We start from the raw sequence: 17,934 nt of genomic DNA, 5'->3' as shown, positions 1-17,934 counted from the left end.
AAATGAGCCGTGTGAAGAATTACCTCGCTCAGTTCATTTTGATAATTGGGCTTGATGTCACTTAGTTCTTGTACCATGAGAGGCAGTGAACAGTCATTCACTGCTTGTCTTCTCCCCAGCACTCCTGGTTTTACAGACCTGAATTCTCAGTCATCAGAGTGACATTTGATTTAAATATTCCTTGGATGGAAACTATCCTGTAACTTTGGCTGATTCTATGTCCATTCTACCCTTTTTGAACTGAATAATCACAAAAGAAAACAGGAGTCAAATTATACATATTCAGAAGTGCAAAGATATTTTCAAGGTAATTCTCAATCTCTTCCATTCTCCATTTCTTCCCCCAAATTCCCTGAAGTAATTTTCACCTCTGACTGCTATCAGATATTGAACCAGTGTTTTCATGTTAAATTGCCTTTAGATTTTCCCTTCTGCCTTTCCCTGTCCAGTCTCGGATAAGCATCATATAGATAAGAATTCCAGAATGGTTTGGGTTCGAAGGGATCATAAAGCCCATTCCATTCCACCCCCTGCCATGGGCAGGGACACCTTCCACTATCCCAGGTTGCTCTAAGCCCCGTCCATCCTGGCCTTGGACACTTCCAGGGATCCAGGGACAACCACAGCTTCTCTGGGTAATCTGTGCCAGGGCCTCCCCACCCTCACGGGGAAGAATTTTTTCCTAATATCCCGTCTAAACCTGCTCTCTAGATGTGGCTGGTGCAATCAGTTTATGCCTGTGTGTCAAGAAACTGAGAGTGTCCTATCCTGACTTGCTTTTATCATTAATTTTTCCAAGCAGGAAAGATTATCCTTGTCAAATTGCAAAAAAGGGCCTTAGAGAAATAAGCAATAGTGGATAATTTTCAAGTTTTTCTTCCTCCTTCCTTCATCCCCTATAACCCTTTTAAAAATCAGACACAGCAACAATTCACAGCAACATTTTAGACAGGTTTGTGCATGTATTTGGTACAAACAAACAAAAATATGTGCATTCTGTTCCATAGAGCTTACATCAATCTGGCAGAACCTGAAACACAAAACAGAAATGCTCCGGCTAATAAATACATCTGGGGATGAAAAATAAAAATCTATACATTAAAAAATACCAATGTTCTGCTAAAGAAAATGTACACTTATATACACACTGTAAACAATAGTAATGCAACCCAGCTGCAGCCAAGCTCAGGCTGACAGGGCCCTTCCTTCCCTCGGGGACTTGGGAGAGTCCAGTGACGCAAAAACCTCATTTCCCACCCTCAACTCTTGGTTCCTTGAAGCAGCGAGGTCTGACAATGCAATTGTGACACAGAGCCAGTGCAGTGAGGTGGGATCTGATGGATAACTGAGGTGCAGGTGCTTTGGGAAATGGCCTGCCTGGAAAATTTGCTGCAACAGGGCCATTCCCTCAGCTGGTCACACCCTTGTGGATCCAGGGAAATCTGTGGGATTGGAATGAATTTACCTCCTGAAAGTCTGAGCCCATTTCCAAACTTGGGAGAGCTTGGAAATTCAGGGATTCAAAGGAAAATGCTCAATTCCAGACATTCAGGTCATATTTCATACAAGATTTTTTTTCCTCCCTGCCAGCAAAGACAGCCCTGTCTCTTCTAAATGAAGCTCTGCATGAGCAGCCTCAGAGTCCAGTCCTGGCACTGTTTCTGATGCAAGATGCCAGATGAAAGTGGGGGGAAAAACAAGTATTTTGCCTGAATGCAGCACAGTAGAGCTGAAGGCTTTCCTACAGCACCTTCCAGGGCATCTCTTGAGGACAGATCAAATACAATGAGTAACTGAGCCAGAATTTGGGCATTTATATGTGTGTGTGTCATGTGTGTGCTTAAATAAAATTTATTTTCTCCCCTCTAGGTCTGTAAAGGCTTGGCATGGAGAGGCAGCAAACCTCCAGACTAATCCTTTTTTCCTTCTTGAAAAGCTTTCAAGGGGCTGGAGGATGTAAATACAAATATTTCAGTACTAGGAAAAAAAAAAAAAGAAAAAAAGAAAGAAAAAAGGAAAAAAAAAAAAAAGAGAAAAGGTATATTTAAAAGATCAGGGAGAAGTGTAAGCAGTAATACCAGCTCATTTATGGGAATGCACTGCTTGCCAGCATTTGCTAAATCTTCATTTATGGAGGGATGTTTGCCAATTTGTAGGAGAGTGCCTGGTATTTTGGGAGTGACACATTTATGTAAACACAGTGAAGGGTGTCTGTCTGTCTGGTCATGGATGCACTCAGGGACTGTCCTCTCCCTGCTCCCTTCTCTGCCACATCCCCAGTGCCTCCCATCAGGATCCCAAAAACACCCAGGAGACCAGTGGCAGCTGTAGTCCTCACACTACAAAACGACTTTTTGTGTCACCCTATCATCACTGTAAGGTCTCACTTCCCTTCAATGCCAAAGAGACAGGGAAAAAAAAAGTATTTCCCCACAGAAGTTCCCATGGGGTGTTGGGAAGTTTCCTGCTTTGGTTGGGCAGAGCTGGCAACCTCAGGCTGGTTTTTCAGATGCTGGAGAACATGCATGTGGTTGTGAGTCTGAGTTCAGTGTAAGTGTTGAGGTATGCTGCTGGGAGGAAAATATCTGGACAAAATCTGCTGGTATTTGTGCAATAATTGGTCCAGTTTGTCCTGCATCAAGGTGTTGAGACAGGGCCAGCTCTAGATACCTTGTCTCAATATGCACTGCAAAAAGAGTAAAAACAAAACAAGTCCAACTCCCCTTCTGTTTTGTTTTCCTTTAATCAGGAACATCAGCAAATCAGAACGTCAGAAAGAAAGGTGACATTCTCCTTGCTGTGCCTGGGAGACTTTCATCTTCCTTTGGCTGCCACCCTTAGTGGGATGAGCCAGATGTGCTGCAGGCATTCCCTTGAAAGGCTTCCCATGGGTTCAAGGGGCAGTGCTGATGTGGAGCAGTCTCCCCCCAGGACATATTCAGTGCCATGTTTCCACCCCTCAGGACTTCCCATTCCTGTTCTTTAGTTCCCTGGCTTGAGGCACTTCACCTCAGAGTCATCCTCTGCCTCCATCACCTATGTATCTCCTGCTTATGGCTTAACCTGATGGTCTTTCCTTGGGGCTCATTGTCTGAAATTTGATTAAACCACTCTGAATTTACAAACCAGTGCCTGCAGTCCATGGCCAAGTAGGGTTTGGGTGACCACTTCCTGAGCTTCCTGGTCAAGGTGTGCTTGCCATGGCTTCAGCTCCTTGAATTTCCTGGGGTAGGCTGTGGTGCCCTCCTGAGGGGTGCTCACACTCTAGGACTGTGAGCAGGGAAAAAAAAAAAACACCACTTTAATTGTCATTACTTTTGACACAACCAAGGCAATTGTTGGCAGCCACCAAAAGTTTGATGTACTAAGCATGTGGGAAGTCCCTTGGGTGAAGGATCATAAGTGTGACCCTGACTGGGGAGAAGATCCCTCTACTTGAAGGAGCTCCAACTGCACCTCAGCTCCAGTTCAGCTTGGACTCCATGGGCAGTAGAAATGCAAACTTCCAAACTCAGCCATCCCACCTTTCCTGAGCCACAGCACAGGCTGGCTGAGGACTCACATTACAGAATGACAGAATCATTAAGGTTGGAAAAGACCTGTTGGATCATGGAATCCAACCATTAACCCAGCACCACGCCATTCACCATTAAACCATCTCCTCAAGTGCCACATTCGCAAGTCTTTTGAACACTTCCAGGGATGGCAATTCCACCACTGTCCTGGGAAGCCTGGTCCCGTGCCTGACCACCCTTTGAGTGAAGAAATTCTTCCTAATATCCACCCTGAATCTGCCCTGGCACAACTTGAGGCCATTTCCTGTTGTCCTGAGTGAAGCCCCTGGGATGCATTTTTATCCTGCATTTTTTGAGAAAAACAGCGAGAGCAAAGAAGGGGACAGGAAAGTTTGGGGATGACTGACACCAAAAGGAGCTGGTTTCTCTGTGTGTCACAGGTGGATGTTCACTAAAGCAAGGTGGGTTGCAAGTGTTTCTCTGGAAAGTGAAATGCGAAATGCTTCACGGGGTGGAATCAGAGGAGAGAGACCTGCACACCCCTGGGCAACAGTGCACACATCTGGAATACTCCTCTGGCCTAAAACCAGGTGGTGTGGAAGGGCCAACACTGTGGCCACTGCAGAGATGATGACTGAGAGCCAGGATCCCTCCATCTTGCTTGGGAATACCCCAGTCTGCTATCCCTCCAAGGCCCAGCCATTGTCTGGATGTCTTGTTCAGGACCTACAAGCTCCCAACCCACCCACATAGAGGATCAGCTGCCAGCTACTGCTTGGCAGTGTCCATCCTGGATGCTGCCTCTGGATGGAAACATGACCACATGTACTAAGGCAGGGTTGGCAACTTTTGGGATTCAATCTTTCCATTAGATTTCACTGTGGTGTTTTTAAGGCATAGGAGACCTCCTGGTTTCCCTTAATTGCACAGCTTCTTCCAAAGCCAAAAGCCAACCATCCACCAGAGGAGACAGCTCTTGCCCTAAGGTCATATCCACACCTTCTCCTCCTGCTGTGGCTTGTTAGAATGGGATATGCCATTGGCTCTAATTTGAGAAACCCATAATCCCACAGAAGGGGCTGAGGTCCGCATGGGGGATGCTTGGACAACCTTTGGGCAACTGCATTTAATACCTGATTGCTTCTTCCAGCCTGACTGACAGACCCACAGGTGGTATCCCTCCATGTTTCTGCTGGATACTTCTAAAGAAACCATCAACAGCTGCCCCAGAGGCTTCAAATATCTGTTTCTCTCAGCCCACAGCAGTCTGTTAAGTCATGGGTTTGGTAGTCGATGGTTTCTGTGAAATCATGAGGGATTCCAATCGAGACAGACTCCACCTCTGTCTTGTAGGTGGCTGTCACCCCCCCTTTGGTGGAGCCACCCCGGATTTTGTTAGAAAGGCTGTTCATCTTCTCCTTCAGCTGGGTGGATGCTGGTTTCTGGAAAGGGGTGAGCATTTTCCAGCCCTTGAAGCTGAGCGTTCGCCTCTTACTGGCTCTCTCCTGGAAGGAGGAGTTAAATATGAAGGAGCTGTTCAGGGTGTTAATCCTGGGCCGTAGGTCTGTCTCTGAGTCCTGCACTGAGCTGTTGATGGAGGCGCCCCTCCAGTGGTGGTCGTAGACCCTCCAGATGGGCCGTCGCCGCCGGTGGCACTGGCACTTCAGCAGCCGGATGAACGCGCGCTTGAACTCCTTGCTGGAGCACGGGTAGATGATGGGGTTCACGCAGCTGTTGAAGTACCCCAGCCAGAAGATGATCTTGAAGACGATTTCGGAGGGCTTCAGGGACGGGAAGAAGGAACCTTGGGAGAGATTGGAAAGAATATGGTCAGAAGAAGTGGAAAGATGTGGTAGAGTAAGGTGATAAGGGTGGTGTGGAAACCTTTGGACCCCTCAGGGGAATCTCCAGGGCTTTGCCCTGGGAGAATCTACCACAGTCTCCCTACCTAGGCTGAAAGAAAATACTTCCCCCGTGGTGCCTTGCAACACTATGTGACCTACTTCAGTTTTGCTCTCCCCGTATGTCCCTAGTTTTCGTGGTTTCTCCTTTCCCTGTTTCCCTGGTGGTATCCCTGGTGGCCTGCCCTGTGTCCCCTGTAGGGCACTGCCCTTTGTCCTGCCCTCTGTACTGCCCCTGTGCCCTCAGACCATTGGTTCCTGGTCCCATACTTAACCCTGTGCACACCTTTCATCCTGCTCTTTGGTCCCTGATCCCTTTGGTGTGGTGGACATAATAAACCCTCACTGGAATTCCTCACACAGGAGCCCCTTCCCGTCTTTCCTTCGCTGAGCTGTCTGTGGGATGTGCACGGACTGGAAATGGCTGTTCCTGCGCCCTGCTCCCAGCGGCTTCTGAAGGAGACGCTTTGAGAAGGCAGCAGCATTTCACCACCCTGCCTCACTGCTACAGGGTGGTGGTCAATCCAGTCTGGAAGAGGTGAGGAATCTAGAAAAGGCTGATGCTGTGGTGGTGGTGAGACTCTGGAACATGTTTCCCAGAGAAATTGTATTTCCTCAGCCCTAGAACTGCCCAAGCCGGGTTGGACGGGGCATGAAGCAACGTGGCCTAGTGGAATGTGACTTTCATGTAGTTTACTGTCTCCAGACTTAGAGACTTCAGCATAAAAGTACGGCCACAGCCCTGTCACTTGCACTGCGAAAAGAGCAACACCTCTTCACCTCCTCTCCTCTCCTTCCTCTCATGAATTCTGGGTCACCAGTGTCACACACCCTCTGTTCAGTTTCTGTGGTGATGCTAACGGGGGGTTTCAAAGTGGACTCAGATAATATCCACTGCTCCAAAGCTTGTCCTTGATACTCTAAAACACTTTTGTCCACCCAGTCCCTCCTTAGGTTTTTGCAGTTTCCCCAGTGGTTTTCTTAGTGAAAAAGCTGGAGATATTTTTTTTTTTTTGAGCCAGAAGATGTCAGTATTGCTCCCACATGGCCTCAGAGCAGCGTTCCCCACTTGGATCTGAAATAACTTTCTGACTCAGCCTTAATTTCTTTTAATTTTAGCTCCAGATGACAAATCATCCCACCATGTGACCGAGCGTTAATTTGTATTTTAGTAAATAACATTAACTCCAGATATCATTATTATTTTCCCCTGCACTCCTAAGCCTGGTGTCAAAACAGTAAAACAGGTGCCAGGAGCCAGAAAATCCTGACTGAAACTACATTAAATCTCCTCAGGCTGTTGCTAAAGCAAAACCACCCTCCAGGAAACTCAGAGAACTGGTTCCAGCAAAGCTTTCATGCACCCATCCCTAAAAAGTGGAGAAATTTCAGCCAGACTCAACATTAGGTACGTGGGCAGCTCCATCACGGGTGTGTGATGTATGGGAGACAGATCCCAGCATTTTTTGGTGGCTGGGCAGGCAAAGCAGCTTAAATATATGCTGAAGGCCCACCCAAGGCAGGCTGGAGCTCAGCTGAAGGAGCTCAGTGCTGAAGGGGGCATGGAATAAGGACAGTGAGCAGGACTGACATCTCTGCGCTGGGAAGACTCAGGGCCTTCCTGGAAATGAAGGTATTTGCATTTTAATGAGCAGCTGCTGGTGGTGCAGCCAGTGGCTTTGAACGGAGCAATGATCATGGAATCATGGAATGGTTTGGGTTGGAAGGGACCTGAAAAATCATCTCATCCCAAACCCCCTGCCATGGGCAGGGACACCTTCCACTATCCCAAGTGGCTCCAAGCCCTGTCCAGCCTGGCCTCGGACACTTCCAGGGATCCAGGGGCAGCCACAGCTTCTCTGGGCACACTGTGCCAGGGCCTCTTCACCCTCACAGGGAACAATTCCTTCCCAATATCCCATCTAACCCTGACCTCTGTCAGTGTGAATCCATTCCCCCTCGTCCTGCCATTCCATGCTCTCAGAAATAGTTTCTCTCCATCTTCCCTGTCAGCTCCCTTAACACAGGGGTCAGTTTTGTAGAGGCAATGACCCCACCTTGGTTGTTGTAGATTAAAGGAGTTTATTCTCCTGGGGAAAGTGCTGAGATTTACAGGTTGGCTCTGGGCTGCTGGAATCACCAGATTTGATTTTAACCCCATCCGAAACACCTCCCTACGTGACAGCCAGGAGCTTTGAACCACCCCAGTGGTGCTGGGGCCACCCCCCTTTCTCACAGTGCCCCTAGCCTATGCCCCTGGACCTACAGGAACTGTGGATGTGTCAGGAAATGGGTTCTAGGAAGATGAAGGACTTAATCGAACATACAGTCCTGCTTATTCCCTTGTCAGGGAGAGGTTTCCTGCCTCAGTTTCCCCACAGAGAAAGGGTTAATTAATATGAGCTCTTCACAGTGTTGCTGTGAACCCTGTTTGCAGCGTGCCCTGGGTTCTCAGAGGACCTGCAGCTCTGAGATGTGAAGCATTTTTTAGCTTCAAGAGAGAGGGAAAGAAAACAAAAAACTATGGTAACAAAGCAAATAAAAGAAGGGTCCCTTTTTAAATTCAACTGGTAATTACTGCTTGAGCCAGGCTACTTAAGAGATTGGTGCTTGCCTAAACAGCCTGATGGTTGCTAAAATAATAACTTCTATCTGATGTTTAGCAGTTCAGGGCACAATCTAGTTTCTGTGCTGTGTGCTTTGTCTTTTGCATCCAGATAGAAAACACAAATTGAAAAGGAAAAGAAGCTATGAATTCTCTGAATTTCAACTCTGGCTGGTTTTCACCCAGTGAGAACCTTGTGTACATATGAAGACAAGGGGCCCATTACCATCCTCATTACCATGCAAATAAGCATGCCCCTTGGGAGGGACGTGTCCTGAGTGCATCCACAGTTTCCTCATTTTCTCACCCTGGGATGAACAGAACTGGGCAGGGAGTCCCCAGAACAGCTCCTCTGCATGTGCTGGAGCATCAGAATCTTCTGATGGGCACTGGGAGGCTGCACATAAGAGGATTTGAGGGGTCTTTTTTAGGGAATGTGTAAAAAAATTGAAGAAATCAGTTCTTGCTTTCATATACTTGAATATGCAACAGCACTTTGAGGGGTTTTGGGCCCCTTTGTAATATTTCTTGTATAAATAAATGAAAGTGAGTACTGAGTGATGGACACTTGAAGAGCTCTGTGATGGACACAGAAGGATGTATCCAGGGTGCAGAAATACAGAATGTGAGTAAAAGATCAGGAATAGCAACACAGAGTGATGCACCAGCACTTCAGTCTGTTACCTCGGACTAAGAGCAATTTTTTGTGATCTGGCCCCAAAAAGCATCAAGGCCAGTACAGGGCAACATCAAAGAACAGGAAACACTATTTCCATAGCATCTTTGTCACAATCCAGCGGGAAACATGGTCTTGTCTGAAGAGGAGCTTTTGCTGTGCATTCCCAATCAGCCTTCTGGGCACCTCTCCTGGGCATCCAGCTCAACACCTCATGGGCTGAGGGAGGAGGAGGTGGTGATATTCACCTTAGGGACACCGTCAGAATTTATAATATATTTATAATAATAATAATAATAATAATAATAATAATAATAATAATAGGGTCTTAACAGTCCATTTGGGAACTTTATTCTCTCCATCATTTTATAAAAGATCATCCCACATCTTGCAAAATCTGAGTCTAAGAGAGCTGGGGCAGGGCAAGGGCTGTATGTCCTGTTGTAATTCTAAATTTTTATCTTCAGGACCATTCAGAAATTAAGAAAGCTGCAGGGGAGCTCAGGCAAAGCCTGTTTGCACCTTGCAAAGTGACTGAAGTAACAATCTGAAGATGGAACTTCAATTTTTTTGGTGATGCAAAAGTCGAGCCAATAAAGTATGTGCTCATACCATTTTTTTTCTTTTTTTAGTTAATTGGTAATGTCACCCTGCTCATATTTTGGGAAAACCAAGCAGGTAAAAATCTCTGGAGCCATGGGCATGCTTCCCAAAACTGTGACGTTCTGTGGTGGGTGGCAGTGGATGCAATCTGTGCAATCTGCCCCCCATGTATCCAAACACATATCTAATTTTTTTTGGGTTGTCTGCGCTAACAAAATCTCATGATCTTTCCTTGCCTGCCCTTCTCCACCCTGCCCTCCCCATGACTCACTGGAAGGTGATATCACTTGGATTGTTCGGAGAGTTGCTGGTCCCAGTGTTCAGCGCTCAAGAAAAGCAAAACAAGAAAAAAAAAGGACAAATGCACCAATGCAAGTGGAGCCAGTCCAATCTAAATTCTGGCCCTGGCTCCCAGTGTGCAGCCAGAATTCATGAGCAGGCTTATTTGGCAAGGGCATCTTTGTTCTAAAAGGTCCCTGCTTTGCAGCGTGTCCTGACTAGTCCATAGCACAGGAATGCTGCAGACATGGGAACAGGTCGGCAAAACAAAAGGACAAAGGCATGTCCCAGTGCTGCCCCAAGTTGGAAATGCAAGGACCAGCAGGACTGTTCAACACTGATAAAGGTGGTGGTGTTGCTTGGCATGGGCTTTGTATCAGGAATGGGCTTGCAAAAAAATAGCTTTTGGAGAGCTGGTGTCATCACAGGAGAGGGAAGGTGAAACCTTCCACAGGAGGTGGCAGATAAACAGCTAAGAAGAGGACATGGTTCATCTCACAGCTATGGATGTCCCTGCAAGCAGGACATAAAAATTGATTGGCCAAACTCATGGAAAATAAAATAAAATTAAAAAAAAAAAAAAAAAAAAAAAAAAAAAAAAAAAACCAATGTATGAACCACTCTGAGTTAGGAAGCTCCAAAAATCCAGTGTAGGATTAGGACTGTGGTGGGGACAGGTGTGCCATCATCTGAGCTTCTCCTGCATGTGGCCTCAAAGGTTTAGGAGGGAATTGAGGACTCCCTTGGAAGGTATCAAAGCAGCAAGTCAAAAGAATTGCAGCTGGTAGAGAAAAAGCCCTGGCACAGGAGGTACCACAGCTGCTCACTATGGGTCCTCCTGGCCATAGGAAGTCAGAGAATCATGGAATGATTTGGGTTGGGAAGGATCATAAAGCCCATTTCCTTCCACATCTTCCATTCGCCCAGTCACTCCAAGCCCTGTCCAACCTGGCCTTGGACACTTCTAGGGATCCTGGGACAGCCACAGCTTCTCTTGGCACCCTGTGCCAGGGCCTCCCCACCCTCATATTCATAAACCTTTTCCTTGTGTCCAACCTAAATTTACCCTCAATCTCTTCCTTCTTTTTTTCTGACTCTCACAAAGTAAATCAATTCAATCTGCTCAAAAACAATCATGAGCTGCCCCTTTCTGCTCAATACCCAGCTTGCATCTCTCCTTGCCAGTTCCGTCCCAGGGCTCCTGATGAGGCTGCCGAGCTGTGGGAGAATGGGCTGGATTTCAGCAAGGACTTCCAGTGTGTGGGACTCAGATTCTGACTGGTTTTTCCTGACCTTCTCCTCCGTTCTCTATTAACCACCTCCTCCGGGTATTTGTAGGCACATCAGGGTCTCTAGAGGGTTAACACCTCCTTGGTGTGTCTTGGAGTGATTAGGGAGTTCACTGCCCTCCTAGGATGGATCCAAGAGCTGCTTGGCCTGGGGAGGAGGACAGCATGTTCACAGCCACTCAAGCATTTTCCCTGGAGGACGATGGCATTGGGATATCGGGTGGAATTCCTCCGGCCTGTCAGCCCTCCAGCCAACCCCATAAACAATGTCACAGATAAGCAGCAGCTTCCCAATGAAAGCCCCAATGAGCTGACTGCATGTCTCTCTGCTGCCTGTGTGTCCAACTTCTGCATCCTGGTCTGGCTCAAAGAGAAGCAGCGAGAAGCCACCACTCCCCCGACCATTGCTGACCTTCTGGGCAGTGTTTTGTCCCAGTTCACGTTTGGAGGGATGCTCCTGGAGAGCCCCTGGCCATGCCAAAGCCCGTGGTGGAGTGTGCAAACGTGGTGTGTGGGTCCTGGTGGGGAGGGAGGGAAGTCTTTAGCTGTGATGGAGATCAGGGAAACTTTTCTTCTGGCAGTGGTGGGCAGATTGCAAAGGGAGGAGAAGCCAGCCAAGGGCTCTGAAAAACACCAACACTCTCAAGAAGGATCTCAAATTTGAGGCCTGAGTGTGGTTTGTGTGTCAGCAAGAGAAGGATAATGAATCAGAGCCTTGTTCTGGTCATTCATTGTCAAATTCATGGCCCCCAAACCTGTCTCCCAACATTTAGGAGTATGGTCCCAGTGATGTCCCCAAAACTTTTCTCTAAGGTGCTGCACATCAGTAGGACTTTGACTGAAATTTCCCTGTATTCCCCTCAAATATTGGAGATCTTCTCAGAGTAATCCTGGGAATTTTGGACTACTGGTAGGGGTCATCGAGGTGAGGATGTTTATGAGGAATCAAATTTCCTGAAAAGTGTGGCTTTTGTTTGAATCACCTGAGTGACTTCAGGCACCTGAGCAGGTCCTGGGGCTCCTCTTAGAGTCAATGGCTTAGAGGGCAGATTCTGTGGTGGGAGTGGAGTGATCCATCTCATCCTGGGTGTAAGTCACCGGGCAGATGGATCACACTAGGTTTCAGGTGACTGGACTCAGACTCTTGGCTCATGGGCAACCACATCACGGGCATCCAAGGTTATTCCTGATGGATTTCACCCTGAATGTTATTATCATCTGGTGGTCTGGTGCTCTCTGAGAAGTTGCCAAAGCTTCCCATGCACCAATTTTTTCCCTGTACAGGATAAGACTTTGATCACAGGAATAATTTCACCAGTGGAAGGTGAAGTGAAAAACCACACAGGTTCATCTACATCTAAACTTCACAAGTAATTTCAAGAATTGTGAATAGTGCTAATTTGCTTAGCGAGGTCCAGCCAGACCCCTCCAGATGAAGTTGGTCCAGGGAACAATTTATTCCAGAGCTCATCATCAAAACAACAAAAGGAACTGACTTTGCAGCCCTCCAACATTGCCCCAGCAGACTCTGCTCCCTTAACCACCTCCAGATGCCCTGGTGCCACATCACAGGGTATGAAATGTAAAGCTTCTGCTCCACACTGCAGATCCAGGCTGGTGGGCTGCCACAGCACCTCATACTCAGCCAGAGATCCTGAACTTCACAAGACAGGAATTACGTGGTAGGACCATGGGAGAACTGCATGGGGCACAAGACAGGCTTTGGGCAAGATCTTGTGAAGTATTTACTCTGCTCTCCTGCTCTTGCTCCAGGGGATGAGATTATAAACTGGCTTTTTTTTTTTTTTTTTTTTTAGTACAGTTGCTCTTAGTTTGAATCCTGAGCAAGTTGTAGCTAAACTTGTAATTTGCTGGATATTATTAGAAAATGCTTTCGTGATGTGATCAGAGACAGGTGAGGGGGCCCAAAGAAGGTTCAATCAACAATCAGGGAATGGCTTGGGCTGGAAGGCACCTGAAAAATCATTTAAGTTCCATCCTCTGCCATTGGCAGAGACACCTTCCATTATCCCAGGTTGCTCCAAGCCCTGTCCAACCTGGCCTTGGACACTTCCAGGGATCCAGGGGCAGCCACAGCTTCTCCAGGCACTTGTTCCAGGGCCTCACCACCCTCTCAGGGAAGAATTTTTTTAATACCTAATTTAAACCAATTGTCATTCAGTTTGAATCCATCTCCCTTTTCCTGTCACTCCATGATTTTGTGAATTGTCTCTCTCCATCATTCTCATATGCTCCTTTCAGGTGCTGGAAGGCCACAGTTAGGTCACTCCAAAGCCTTCTCTTTTCCAGGCTAAATAATCCAAATCCTCTATTTTACCATCCTTCTCGGGAGGCACTGACACTTTATCTGGGGACTCACAGCTGAAATAATCATCAGCTAATCCCCAGAAGGTCATTTCATCCACTGCATCCTCCTTCCAAAGACCTGGATGCTCCATGCACAAAAGCTTGCCCTGCAAGGAGTACACCACATTGCATCTTCCATGAGAGATCTCTAAAGAAGGAAGTTGTGTTTTAAACAAAGGAATAACTGAGGAATTATGGCCTGCTACTGCAGAGGGATTGATATCAAGGTCTGTAAGAAGAAGCTGTACGTGCAGCACACAGTGGATATTACTGGAGAAAATCCAGGCCTGCATCAACATGAGCATCTCCAGTAGAGATGAAGAGGGAATTGTGACACTCTAGTCGGTTCAGTTTTGGTCCCCACCAGGCAAAAGAGATGTGGGCAGGCTGGAGAGGGTCCAGAGAGTGGCCAGGAAGATGATCCAAGCACTGGGAAGCTGCCATGTGAGGAAAAGCTGAGAGAACTGCACTTGCTAAGTTCTTGAGCAAAGAACGCTGAGGGGGAGGTTTTATCACTGTGTAGCTACAAAGAAATTGTGACTCCCTTTTTACAAGGAGTCACCTGGAAAAGATGAGGGGTCATGGGTACAAGTTATTCCTGGGGATACTCCTAGTGCACACAGTTTTTCACCATGACAGCAATTGGCCATCAGAATAATTCACCCAGGGAAGTGGTGGATTCCCATTTTAAGATTCAGTTGGACATGACGCTGGACCATCTTGTGCAGATTGTGCTTTTCCCAAGAAAAGTTGGACCAGAGGGTCCTTCAGGTCCCTTCTAACCTGGCATTCTGTGATTCCATGAGTTTTTCCTGCTTCTTGATTTTCAACAGATCTGTGGACTCAGGCAGGACTAGGCAGAGGAAAGGGAGAGAAATTCTGAAAGCAGACCTGGGCTTGGATACTGCAAACCAAACTCTGTAACAAATCTTTTAAATGGTTAAGGCAATGCTTTCATGACAGAATCACAGAACGGTTTGAGTTGGAAGGGACCTTGAAGACCATCTAATTCCAACACATACCTTCAAATCATGCTGCCCATTAACTTACTTCAACAGTGCCTTGGAATAGTCTTTTTAGCTGCTTGGTTCATCCTCCAAGAAGAAGGCCTTGGCAGCAGATTCAGGACACAGATAGTGCTGAATTAAGCATGGTCAACAGGAAGATGGACTTTAAAATTAACCACAAAATTAAAAGGAAGACAAAGATGTAGGCGTTTGACATCTTACTTTTAGTATAGACTCCCTTAAAGGTAATATTTTTGCAGTGTTCCTTATGCTTGGGAAAGATATATGTGTGTCCAACTGCCTGTTCCTTGATTCACAAAGAATAGCCTCCAGCCCCAGAGGGAACCTTAAAACAAATCTTAGAATCATGAGACTCAGCAAAAGGACATAAATAAAATTAGGAAAAAAAAAAAAAAAAAAAAAAAGGACAAGATTGACCAGTCTGACAAATCCAAAGGGAAATATCAGGAAGGTTCTTGTTTACCAGATGCAAATGAAGGGAAAAAAAGTCTCCTGAGAGAAGGAAAAAGTCAGGGCAACCGAGCTGCATGTCAAGAGCTCTTGTCCTGCTGTCTGAGCAGGAAGGAGACTGGAATCCATGTGCTGATGTTGGAGTGAGCACGGCTGAGATCTGTGCCTGGATGGTTCACCAGAGGAAACACGCTTGGGGCAGCCTTGAACAAGAAAATTTCCATCTGGCTCGGGATCTGAACGAACACAATGGCCTTGTGGGGTTGCTAAGCTCCCTCCAGGGCAGTGCAGAGCTTGCTCAGAGAGAAGCATTCCTGGGGTTCTCTGATTTCCAAACTGGAGCATCCTGAGCTCATGATGTGCCTGAGCCTGGGAATCTCTTCCCTGAGCACACCTCAGGGGAGCACAGCCAGGATGACCAGCTTGGGAAATGAAAACATTTACAGACAACCTGACTTGCTGCCATCTCACCAGGGACAAACCATAGGTGGAATGTCTCATGGGCAAAAATCCAACCATAGGCATTGATTTTACAGGGGCAGTGATAAGATGAGGAGAAATGTTCTTGAACTGAAAGAGGAGGGATTTAGATGAGTTACCAGGAAGAAATTCTTTGCTCAGAAGATGGGAAGGCTCTGGAGCCACTTGCCCAGAGAAGCTGTGGTTGCTCCTTCTCTGGAAGTGTCCAAGGCCAGGTTGGACAGGGCTTGGAGCAACTTGGGATAGTGGAAGGTGTCTTCGCCCATGGCCAGGACTAGAATGACATCTTTCAGGTCCCTTCCAACCCATCTCATTCCATGATTCTATGACAAACTGTTAATCCTCACATTTTTTTGCTGGATGGCTCCCTTGCACTCTAGTTTTCCGTGAACCATTTACCAGGCCTTCATGGACTGTCAAGATCTGGACAGCACAGTTTGGGAATTACTGTTCCAGACTCCTTGCATTTATTGACAGTGGTACTTTGTGGTGAGTCCTTCAGTTGCCTTCTGCCGTTCAACTTTTAACACCTTCCTTAAACCTCCTTTTGCAAGGAACTGTTCTTCTTTGGTGGCTTCTGCAAACACAGGTCTGGCTTCCAGTCACCTCCAAGATAAAATATCCCTTTTCTACCAAGCTGCTTCCTCCACTCTGCTCAGAAACATCTGGAATGAATATTGTTTTCCCCAATGAAAAGGTAAACTTGGGAAATCCTGTAGAAAAGGAGTGGAGGGGAATGATTCTCAAGCAAGCCATCCGAGTCTTGGAAAAACCACTGTGTTTGCTGGGTCAGGCCCAAGACTACTCTTTGTTTTTCCAACTCAGAAGTTCTTTTCTCTGCACTTGGTTTTCTAAGAATGTGAACTCACCCGCCCTGTCCTGTTTACAAGCTCGTAAATATGTAGATCAGATTTGGCTGCGGGGTAGGCCTTGGAAGGGCTGAATCCTGCTGGGAGCACATGGCATATTATGTATAGTGAGGCCAGATCTGCGCTGCACAGAGGAAAAAGGCAATTTTTCATTGGGACCAACCCAACTCAGGGAAAAAAAAAATTGTAACCAGAGCAAAACGCACAAATCCTGACTTCAGTTTGAAGTTCAGGCTGAGCAGAACTCACCTGGGGCGGGTGTGTGTTGCCAGGATCCCAACACAGGTGACACCACTGGTCTGGAAGGACCCTACAGTGAGCCACTGTGGAGGCTGATGGCTGGGAATGCTGGGGAGAACTCGTCAGCATTGGGAATGTCAGCGTTGGGAAAACACGGTATCGAGAGGAAGTGTGGGAGCTTCCTCGGCACGTTTCCACTGTGCCAGCCCCGAGAGCTTTTCTGTTTGTATCAGAGCTGGGCAGACAGGACGTCACTGGCCGTGGAGCCTGGCACTGCAGCCCGTGTCCCTGCCGGCACTGCCAGCTCTGATGGATGCTGGACAGCATCCTCCAGAGAGCCGCACCGCCGCGCCCGGGCCCATGGCGTCACGGAGGAAAGGGTGGGAGGGGAAAAAGGATGGGGGAGGTGGATATTTTCAGCTCTGATGAAAAATTGTTGCTGGTTTCGCAGGCTCAGGAGGGGTTATTCAAGACCAGCCAGCCAGCTTCTCATTTCTTTTCAGGCTCGGAGGGGAAAATCCTCCAACGCCTGCCCTGTTTCCGCACTCGGCTCCAAGGCACAGCCCTTTTGGCTTTAGCTTGCATGGAAAAATCCACAATTTCTCATCACTCACTTTCTCTTTCTTTAAGTTTTTTCCTGCGATGAGACGGGAAACTTAAAACCCCAAACCATATTTCCGTCTTTTTCCCCAAACTGGAAATATTCAGGGGAGATAGCAAAGAGTTGATCTGTCTCTCCCCAACCCTGAAAGACATTTTTCAGCTGATATGAAGCTCTAAACATATGCACTTCAAAAAGAGACATTTTCCCCCCTCTCTCAGAAAACAATGGGTCAGTGGAACTGAGCTCCAAAAATATATCAGGAGTGGTGAGATAACAACATCCTCATCACTCCCAACAGTTCCTGAAACCCTTAACTTGAAGGGATAAATTCTCCTGGTAAATGCTGCACTGATTGCCTGTGAAGGACCCCTCTTACTCAGTCCTTTCCCTCATCTCCACAGGGAAGGTCACGTCCCTCTGATGTGACCACAAAACTGTGGAATGGTTTGGGTTTGAAGGGACCTTAAAAATAATTTCATTCCAACCCCTGCCATGGGCAGGGATGCCACCACTACAGCAGGATGCTCTTATTGGTTATTCAGCAGTGATGCACTTAAGCCACATATTTTGAGGCAAGAGGCAAAAATTGGCTGCCTGGTTGTCTTATCCATAGAGCTGAGCCTGGGACAAGTGCAGAGACCATCCTGGGAAGAACCAAGAAATGTGGGAGCAGGCCAACTCTCACATCACAGTGGTTTTGTATCAGCTTTACAGCCACAGGGAGTTTTAAAGAGGTATTTCAGGAGAAAAAATGCAAAAACCATGCTGCATTTGCCTGGTTTAAATGCCTGCACAGGGCAGTGGGATCTCTGCTGAGGAGAGAAGAGTGTCTCAAAGTGTCTCATTATGGTAATGAGGTGTTCTCTCCACTGACATGCTTCCTGCTCCATCTCAGCCCTATCCCTATTTATTTTTTAATTTCTGAACCTGAAGGGAAAGGATGAAGATTTGCATTCCATTTTTGTGGCACTTTGAGTGCTGCCCATGAGATTCTGCCTGCCTGTCTTCCACCTTTTCATTGGATAAAC

At 47.1% G+C, this 17,934-nt stretch overlaps 1 protein-coding gene across 1 annotated transcript in view; it reads right to left on the bottom strand.

Annotated features, from left to right (window-relative positions):
• Positions 1–938: 938 nt before the first annotated feature.
• ADRA1D (adrenoceptor alpha 1D) overlaps positions 939–17,934 on the bottom strand; it is a 39,165-nt gene continuing 22,169 nt past the window's right edge. The window contains exon 2 of the mRNA XM_066317207.1: positions 939–5,319. Within this exon, the coding sequence (XP_066173304.1) occupies positions 4,751–5,319 (569 nt within the window). The 3' untranslated portion in view covers positions 939–4,750. The remainder of the gene's footprint in view (positions 5,320–17,934) is intronic.

This window comes from Sylvia atricapilla, chromosome 4, assembly GCF_009819655.1.
Source record: "Sylvia atricapilla isolate bSylAtr1 chromosome 4, bSylAtr1.pri, whole genome shotgun sequence".
In the NCBI taxonomy this organism is placed as follows: domain Eukaryota; kingdom Metazoa; phylum Chordata; class Aves; order Passeriformes; family Sylviidae; genus Sylvia; species Sylvia atricapilla.
The sequence above is the reverse complement of the archived record's forward strand: the minus strand, read 5'-3'. Positions and strand labels throughout refer to the sequence as shown.